The sequence below is a fragment of the Tiliqua scincoides genome, chromosome 4, assembly GCF_035046505.1.
Source record: "Tiliqua scincoides isolate rTilSci1 chromosome 4, rTilSci1.hap2, whole genome shotgun sequence".
In the NCBI taxonomy this organism is placed as follows: domain Eukaryota; kingdom Metazoa; phylum Chordata; class Lepidosauria; order Squamata; family Scincidae; genus Tiliqua; species Tiliqua scincoides.
In genome coordinates, this window is record NC_089824.1 from 178,821,649 (window position 1) to 178,831,318 (window position 9,670).

Consider the following 9,670-nt stretch of genomic DNA (forward strand, 5'->3'; position numbering starts at 1 on the left):
CATGAGCAAAGCCAGTGGCCTTGAGTTTTGAAGTGTTTCATTTCATGTTTGACCACTGAATTATGGAGGCAAAAGTGAGGGGAGGGGATTTTAATGAAATCCACAACCCCTACCCCCTAATTCCCTCTCATTATAGCCAAATCATTTCTCCAAAGTTTTATAAAAACAGTAGCCTAAGTAGCACAAAATGTCTGTTTATTCATTTATGCTTCATTTTTTCAAACACACACAAGGAGGCTTACAGAACACCCATTCAATATGTTTTTTTTTAAATATCAAAACAATGAAGAACAAGATCATATTCATAAAACAAACAATTCACACTTTAAAGTGGAAGCATAAGACAGCAGCAGAAAATGTAACATTAGAGAAAATGTAACTTCACCTGAGAAATGTCTTAAATAATGTCTACATTAGCAATGAAGTGCGAGGCATACTTCGCTTGGGAAGGTAAGGGAGCAAAGCTCTCTCCTGATCCTCTGTAATTTGAAAACTGGATTGTTCTGGGCAATTCTTAAGCATCTGACAGGCAAGAGATATCAGGCAGTGCAGACTTTTTAAAATATTGTTCCAAGAGATGGCCACATGCTGTAGCTAACAATATGTCTGAAGAACATTGCTTAAGCTGAAAGCCAAAAAAATGGTGACCTAACAGTAGTCCAGATACGTGCCAGAAGATATGGCTTACTTCCTACAAATGATTTCCTGGAACAATACAATTTTGAGCATTCCGAAAGTAAAAGGAAAATCAACAAGTCATCAGTCACAATCTAAAAATAAATAATGTACATGGTAGTCTTTCTACTGTAGAAAGTGTAAGTTTGTTCACAAACATAAGTACCAAAAAAGTTGAGGTATCCGAGATAATAAATAATCATTTATGTAAAAAAAAATGTGCATTGTGATTGACCTGACATCACTGTATCCCTTGCAAAACATAACACTGTTTTCCATCTCTTCTGTGCAAAGGCCCCATATTTTTTAAAAAAATGTAACAGTTTTTATATCTGCCTGGGAATTGTTTCATTTTTTCATCTTCATTGTTAGATATTCTTCAATGTAGTTAACAAAAATGTCAAACTCTCCCATAGCTTTGTAGATGCCTTTGTCTTGCAGCTGAAGAGGAAGAAGAGAGAATGACTTCTTCAGAGATCACCATCATATTCATTAGAAGAGAATTATGCCTATATATACATATCAGTCATCATTTGGCATGTGAAAGAATTGTTACTGTTGGTGACAACTGCAGCAATACAGGGCAGTAATGAGGAGAGAAAGCTCAGAGGAGGAGAGGGGAGGAAGAGGAGAGGAAAAAGAGGGGGAGAAGGTTGGTTGGCAACCTTCAGTCTTGAAAGGCTATGGTATAAGCCTACAGCACCCGGTATTCCCAGGCGGTCTCCCATCCAAGTACTAACCAGGCCTGACCCTGCTTAGCTTCTAAGATAAGACAAGATCAGGCATGTTGCTGTGGGGGAGAAGGGGGGAGGAAGAAAAGGAAGACCGACTGGGAACATGTGTTCAGACACAGGTGCTAGACCCATCCTCTGAAACTGTTCCCCCAACTTCTTTCTCACACAACTCTGCAGAGACTTTTGTGTGGAGACAACCCTTCCTTCCTCTGTCTTTATTCCATTTTGATGTGAAGCAGGGCGCAATCCTAACTTTCCAGCACTGGCATAGCTTTGCCAGTGGGGCATGTACTGCATCCTGCAGTCAGGGGGTAGTCATGGAGGCATCCTCAAGGTAGGACAATGTTTGTGTTCCCTTACCTCGGAGTTGCATTGCCCTCATGTCAGTGCTGGAAAGTTGGTTAGGATTGTGGCCAAAAGGAACAACAATGACAAATTCTGCCATGTCAAACCAAAACTGTGAAAACGTGAATTACACATTCCAGGTAGGCAAGTTTTTTTTTTTTTTTTTTTTTTTTTAGGGTTTCTGAATGCAGTGTTTGGAATTTGTAACACAAATTAATGAAGCAGGTAGTAGCAGAGAAACAGCCCGATCCTATCCACACTTTCCTGGAAGTAAGCCCCATTGACTCTAATGGGACTTACTTCTGAGTAGATATGCATAGGATTGGGCTGTCAGTCATCTACCGGTAGTCTACATGGTTCTCCTTACAGATGTTTCTGAGTTAGCATGATAAGTAACTCCCAAGCTACCCAGGAATCATATGAATCATCCCTAAAAATGCATTTTAGACTGTAAACGTAACTTCCTTATTAGAAAGACAAACCCAGAAATACATTGGGACTTACTTTTGCTTAAACATGAATAAGATCAGACTATTATTCTGAAAATCTTCACTTGTAAATGTTAATATATTACAGAAAATGAGAGTCCTTTTTAAACCAAATGTACATTCCAGGCTACAAAACTTTTTCTATTTGACTTGTACACCTGGGAAATGTAACACACGATCTAAGTGTCACTTACAAGAAAGACCCATTTCTGATTCCTATCTTTTGACTGCATCACCAGGTAACAGGGCAGCATCTGGCATCCAATCTCAGGTGCCAGGAGGTGTTGGTGCTAAGGTGTATGAAGTGAGTTATCCTTCTCTCCCAGACCATCAATGTCTTGTTGATTTATTTGTGAAATAATTACATTTATACCTCTCGGCCGGCACACTCAAGGTAGTTCACAATTTAAAATAATGACATGCAGTCTAATAGACATGACTGATTGTTGAATGTTGATTCATTGTTACAATGATCAGTTGAAATGACCATTGGGGGGTGACAGTTCTGGGAGGGGAAGAGCTACCTGGAAGTGCAACTCTATCCCTGGCTTCTCTGCCCTTCACAAGTTACAAACGTTTAAAATTCTTCAAGACCATAAGATCTGCTACAGGAAGGGGTCAACGTAAGGGTGACTTTGCCTACTGTGGACACACCCTTGAAACAGGAAGGATGCATGAGCTGTCTGTACATCAGATCTCTGCTTTGCACCTCATTTTGGAGAGCAGGAAAAGAGGAAGCACGGTTCAACCATGCTTCCTGTTTTGGTTCTTCCGTGTAATGTACAATGGCTCTCAATGACAGTGCCAAAAATACTTTGGGTTCTAATGGATCATGAGGAATGTTTCGCAATGGATGGGCAAACCTACCTTTTCATAGGTTTCTCTGATGTAATTTATTGCTTTTTTCTTCTTTTCACATATAAAGAACCTATGCTGCAAAGAGGAAGCACAAGGTGATCAATTCAGTGACTTTCAGTTGATCTTCCAAGCCTTAGACACTCAAATACACCTGTGCCCCAGTTCAGTAAAGGACACCTGCATATTGAAACAGCTTCTATGTGTGCAGGAAGCACAGAAATGTGCAGAAATGGAAACAAATCAATTCCATATTGTGATTCTCATCCATCTCTTCCAGATGCATATTTTGATGCTAAAAGGAATGTGCATTAAAATCTGGAGCCACTGATTGGTTGTGTGCATATAGATCAAAACTCATCTATAGATCATGTGCCTTTTGAATGTTCTGGGAGTCTATGATTTCCACAGAAAATAATGTGACCTTGTTAGCTCCTGACCTGGAAGCAATGTCCGCTCTGTTACAATGAAAACTAAGAGGCAAATGATGTTAACTTGAATACCAACAGGTTTCAAATCAGAAGGGTCTGACTGGGGAAAATTGTTCAACAGTAGACAAAGCACCAACACTACACCTAAAAACCTGCATAAGGGCACCAAATGCAAAGGAGGATGGGCTTCTGTGATAGTTAGGTAAAACAAGACTTTTGGGCAGGTGTGATTTTTATCATCCTTGGATGGCAAGCTGCATCTTCTAAATAACTATTAACGGTGCAGAAGCCTTTTAGTCTTTTGCATCTGGTTCCCTTTACTCTAGACCTAGCGTACTTGCCAAGACCTTTAAGGGTACTCAAAGAAAGAACTGAGTGATTGTGGAGAAAGGCAGGTCTGTATTAGAATGCCTTGTGGGGCTGGCAAGGCAGGAGGGAAGGCAGCTAGCTGGCTGCCAAAGCCCCATCAAGTCACTCCAGCAGTGTCTTTTCTAGTGGCTATCTGATGGTGTACTTTGCATCAAAAGCGGCATATAAATACTGTTAATAATAATGCTAGTTTTTGGTCATCAATTTGTGTATTATCAGATATGGATCAGTAGTTGAAAACATAAATTTGAAATAACAGAAACTATATTCATTACAAATATTTTGCTACTATATTTTACCCCTGCTAATTGGGTAAGAGGCACTTTTTCAAGTGGGTGCTCCTTTTTTTAGCAGGGGGAGAGTAACTGGCCCACCTCACCCCAGCGCTGTCTGTTCTAGTGGCTGTCTGCTGGTATTCATTTGCACCTTTTTAGATTGTGAGCCCTTTTGGGACAGGGAGCCATTTAGTTATTTGATTTTCTCTGTAAACCGCTTTGTGAACTTTTAGTTGAAAAGCGGTATATAAATACTGTTAATAATAATAATAATAATAATAATAATAATAATAATAATAATAATAATAATAATAATATGAGGGGTACAATTTATGGAAATGGGCTGCCAAGGGGTATGCAAGTGTAAGAAGGTTGGGAACCACTGCTCTAGATTGTTTGTCACAAATGTGTCAGCTTGATCGACCTCATCTAGCCAAGTACTGTATAGTCTGCTGCAACTGGCAGCAGGTGTCCAGGATTTCAGATGCAGGTCTTCCCCAGCCTTATCCGGGAGAGGCCAGAAGCAGAGACTGAACCTGGGACTTTCTACACACAAGCACATGCTCTACCACTGAGCCACAGTCTCTCCCCTTTTAACTTCCTGGTAAGGAAGAGCAGTATTATTGTCCCCATATTGCAAATGAAGAGCTCAGCCTTCTTTACCAGTCCATCAAATGAATTAATGATGGAGGCAAAAGCAAACCAGGGATTTCCTGCCTCCCACTTCACAATGTAAATAGAGACACGGCTACCTCTTTCCTTCCGCTCATCTTTTTCTACCATTGCCTGTCTGGTATATCTTAGGGAATAGATAAGGGGTTGCTTATTTCTGTGCAGCTGTACAAGTTCAACCCTGGCAGCCAGCCAGGTTCTAATGAGTAAATTGATGAATATCCCTGACTTTGTCCTTACAAAGACCTCAGAGGGCTGTTTCCTGCAACTCAGCTATGCACAAAGGGTTCTTTTGTGGTGTGGTGTGCTTGCTTTCTGAGTCATCCTGAGACCAGATGACACAGTTAGGACACCACAGGAAAGCAATGTTGGAATCTGGAGCTGCCTTCTTCTACCAGCTGTAGTTTTGCCTTCACAGCCTGTAGAAGCAGCTGCTGTTAGGTAAGGATTTTACATCAAATTTATTAGGGGAAGTGTCAGCAATTAGGGAGATTATTTAACCCTAGAACTCCATGATAAAAGACTGACCCTTCTAGCTAGAACTCTACACAGCCCCCCCCCCCCCGATATATCTGGCCTCATCTTTAATCCTCTGTCTTCCTTAGTATCAGATCACCATTACAAACAAAGTTGCCTCAAACCTGAACTGACTACAGTCCTTTATGCACCTTGTTGAACCTTACAGTGCCTGGGGGAGTGTGTATTTGGAAAATCTGTGCAAAAATGGTTAGTGAGAGTGCAGCACGGAGAAAATCTCCAGTTTCATTTTGTTGAGAAGTCTCCGACTTTCACATTGTAAAGCTCAGCTTGAAAGCATGTAGGCAATCCGCAGCCAAATCTTGGAAGTTTAAGGAGAGATTGAGCAGGTATTCCAGTGTTTGGAGGTTTGCCCTGCACAACTGTTTTGTTGCATTTGTAATACTTCATATTGTAAGTTGCCTTGAGGTTACTGAATAAGGCAGGGTGAAACTACCTTAAATAAAGAACTCATTCTTCTGTTTAAATAGCAGACCCAGAATAAATTAGGCAAAATCAGCAAAACATGTCACTGGGTGCTATTGTGCTTTGTGCTTTATTTGGCACAATTTTTCACCTTTTCCTTCCTCTCCTTAGCACTGTATTTAACACTACAGAGTGCTTTCTATTTTATGAACAACACTTCACAGCAATTACACTTTTAGTTTCTAGGATCTCAGCAGATATTTTACTACTCTTGGACAACGATGCTTTTCAGCAGAGGAGCCTCTCGCTGTACACCAACCCACAAAGGCAGAATGTTGCAATACTCTGAGGATTTACCCGGGGATTTGCATGTCACCGTGGCAAGGAAGTCTGCAGGTGCCCTAGGAAAGGAAATGCCAGTACTTACACAGCGCTTGATCGATTGTTTCAGATCCTGCAACATGGTTTGAATAAAGCCCACGTTTCGCTCAATGGTATCGCCCGTGGTCACATTTGGCAAGACATCTTCCAGGTAAAACTGGATTATTTCTGCCACTGACTGGCAGCCCAAGTACCCCTAGTGGTGGAGGAAGGAAGAACAGCAAATGGTAAGAGACAATGAAGAACTGTCATGAATTGCTGATTGCTTTGACTTTTGTTCCACGGTTTGTGATATAAATATAACAGGTCTATAGCCAAAGCTGGCAAGGTCAGACTGGCCCATCCCAAGCTGAAGGGGCACCTGAAACAGCACCCTAACGTTCTGTCTCCCCCTTTTATTGGGCGCTCTCAGATTGTTATGCTGCTACCCACTTTCCTTGCCTGCTTGGCTGTTCCTTTAAACACCCTTGGACAAGTAAGCTTGGATTTCCAGGTTACCCTGTTTGTACATTAGACCACACTGGGGGTGAAATAAACTAAACCCCATGAAATTTCAGTGCTTTGAAAGGGGATAGTTTTTCCTGAACTTGTCTTTGTTCAATCTTGTTCATAAAGCAAAGATATAGTGAATTCTGCTGTTCCAAATTGGGCATCTCATTTATTTATTTATTTATTTGTCATATTTTTATTCCACCCTTCCTCCAAGGAGCCCAGGGTGGTGTAAATAGTTCCTCCCCTTCCTTTTTGTTCTCACAACAACCCTTTGAGGTAGGTGAGTCTGAGAGAGAGTGACTGGCCCAAGGAAACTTCATGGTTGAGCAGGAATTACCTAAACCTTATGCGATAAAGTCGACGGTTAAGCAACTAGTGAATTGCAGTTTCTCCCATAAGTTCCATAAATATGCAGAGAAGGAGTCACAGGAGCTGAGACATTATACAAATGCATAATCTTAATCTTAATTAATTTAGGACCAGGATGCTTGTGTATTCTTTCAAATGCAAATAAATTAAAGGCAAATGCTCTTCAGAACATTGGCTTCTAGTTCTCTTGACCTAGCCTAGGGAGAACTTTCACCTGTGTTGACTTACATAAGTAAGTAGGATCCATTTGTTTTCTAGAGAGTTGCTAGAGCTGACTCCCATGATCCATTCCATGACCGGGAAATCAATGTGATTGTATTTCCAAGATATACTTGGAAGATATTTGAAATCTTACCTTGAATTCTTCCAGTAAATTCTCATTTAACAACATGATGTCTAGTTCATCATCCCTGGTTTGCTGTAGGTGCATGCAATGAGAATGAGATAGTTTAATGAACCCAGGAAAGCTCATACATGTTTCACACATAATACAGAGGGCTACTTTTATGCTTCAACAAATCAGGTAGAGCACTTACCATGATATAGTCCCTTCTGCATAGGGGCAATTAGGTTTGAGAGACTAGGAATATCCAAAGACCAGAAATACACTAGTGAATGCTGACAGTTACTCAGTGATGGTGGTCAGTATTCACTGGTGGTGCATATCCAAAAAATGAAAAAAAAATTTGAGTCTTAATTTCAGACTGTCCAAAATTCATCTATGACTGTGCATGTTGTTATTTGTGAATATCAACTTTCTTCAAACTTGGACATTCTTTGTAAGATATGAGAGAGAGAGAGAGAGAGAGAGAGAGAGAGAGAGGGTTCGAATAATTTCAGAAATGTTTTGGGTCTCGGAGATATTCTCCAAGTGGAGAATTTGTCTACCTAAAATCTTGCTGTTAGTTTAGCTGGGCAGCAATCACAGGCATGTACATTATGTCATTCAAGGAACATTTGAAATCCAGAGGACAGTAATCCACCAGGATGCTCTCTGGCTCCCTATTGATTTCAATGAGGTATTCATGGGAGAGCTCCTGGAGGGTTTCTGTCCCAAATGAGTTATCTCTTGAGGTAAGCAAGTCAGGCAAGCATCTGCCTCTTAAATTGCCAAGAACATCATAGCATTTAACTCCTTCCAAACCCTGGAGGCAAAAGAAGCATTGAAAGAAAGGGGTTGTCATACTCACAAAATAATCTTTGATCTTATTAAACGTGATCCTCAGATCTCGTAGCCTTAGAGGCAGCAGGTCTGCAAAGTGTTTACAGTTGCCTTCAGTGAGCTGGCAATGCGCATTATTGAGGTAGAGCACCAGGGACAGCAGAGTGAATGCAAAGAGGGAGTTCATGTCTTCACAGAGTTCCTTTGTGGTCCAGCTGGATTGTGTACAATCTGCCTGTCCATCACTTTGATTGGCCCCTAATTTATACGTTCTTGGTTTCCTGGGGTTTTCCTCAAACCCCCCTCCCTCTAAACTATCTTTTTTGCATAATATGAATGTGGTAAACAGTAAAGGTTGTGTTAAGCTAGCTTTTTTTCCATTATATTTTTTCCTGTAAAACAAAAAATGTGTTTCCATCAGCTAATTAAAGCTAATTGATATCTGGTTTAATTGTTGTTTTTCTCTTAAGGCACTGGTAGTAAGCAAACCACATCCAGATTTTGTTTATTTGCACTCTGTGGAAAAGGCAAAGAGTTTCCCCAACAATGTAAAATCCCCAAATAGATATCAGTGTAAATAAAGCTTTATAGTTTATAGTATATAGTAGTATATATGTATACTATACTATATACAAGGAAATTGTTAATTATAAAAGTGACCAAATACATCTTGGCTCTTATCATGCACATAGACTAGCCTTCTTGGATTAGAGATGATTACCATTTCCCTGGTTTTATTAGGTTATCTGTTTTAATTGCATATACAGTATAGCTCTTAAATCCCTGTACTTGTTGAGAGAGTTATTTGATTGTTGAACACTATTGTTCTCTGGTGTGCTGATTTAAAAATATACATATATTTTGTATCTCCCCAAAATATTTTGTACCACATAGATGCACAATGAATTTAATCTGTGTGTGTCCATAGGAATTTTTTCTCTCTCTGACAACTCTTCAGATCTAGATCTTTGAAATTATATTCCTCTTTGGGCACAATCCTAACCAGGTCTACTCAGAAGTAAATCCCATTTTGTTCAATGGGGCTTACTCTCAGGAAAATGTGGTTAGGATTGCAGCCTTTGACATATACTTGCAATTTATTTAGCTATTTAAAAATGTTGCAATGATATAACTATAATCCCTGAAGACAGTATTCTGTTGATTTCAGCACACATTTTGGGATGGCTCTGAGAAACTCACTGGCAGCACTGCAAACATTATGCTTGGAAAAAGCGTAGACCAGAGAAACACCAAGGACTTTGGAAGTCACTGGGAGACTGTGGATGTGATATGTGGACGTCTTTGGGATATGTCATTTTTTAATGGACTTTAACCACGATAGCTAAATGGAACTTCTCTGGATTCAGAATACCCAAATACATAAGTCAAGAAAGAAGAAATTCCTATTATCACCCTGCCCTTTGGGTGAGCTTCTAGAAGCATCTTGAAGACCCGACCACTGCTAAAAAAACAGACTGAT

The 9,670-nt window shown here is 40.1% G+C and overlaps 1 protein-coding gene across 1 annotated transcript; it reads right to left on the reverse strand.

The window, feature by feature from the left end:
* Positions 1–1,023: 1,023 nt before the first annotated feature.
* IL10 (interleukin 10) lies at positions 1,024–8,377 on the reverse strand. The gene is made up of 5 exons (XM_066626165.1): positions 8,219–8,377; positions 7,384–7,446; positions 6,214–6,363; positions 3,110–3,175; positions 1,024–1,116 (listed from the first exon to the last, which is right to left on the reverse strand). Exons 1-5 carry the CDS (start codon positions 8,375–8,377, stop codon positions 1,024–1,026), a joined length of 531 nt encoding a protein of 176 aa, XP_066482262.1.
* Between the last annotated feature and the right edge of the window lie 1,293 nt (positions 8,378–9,670).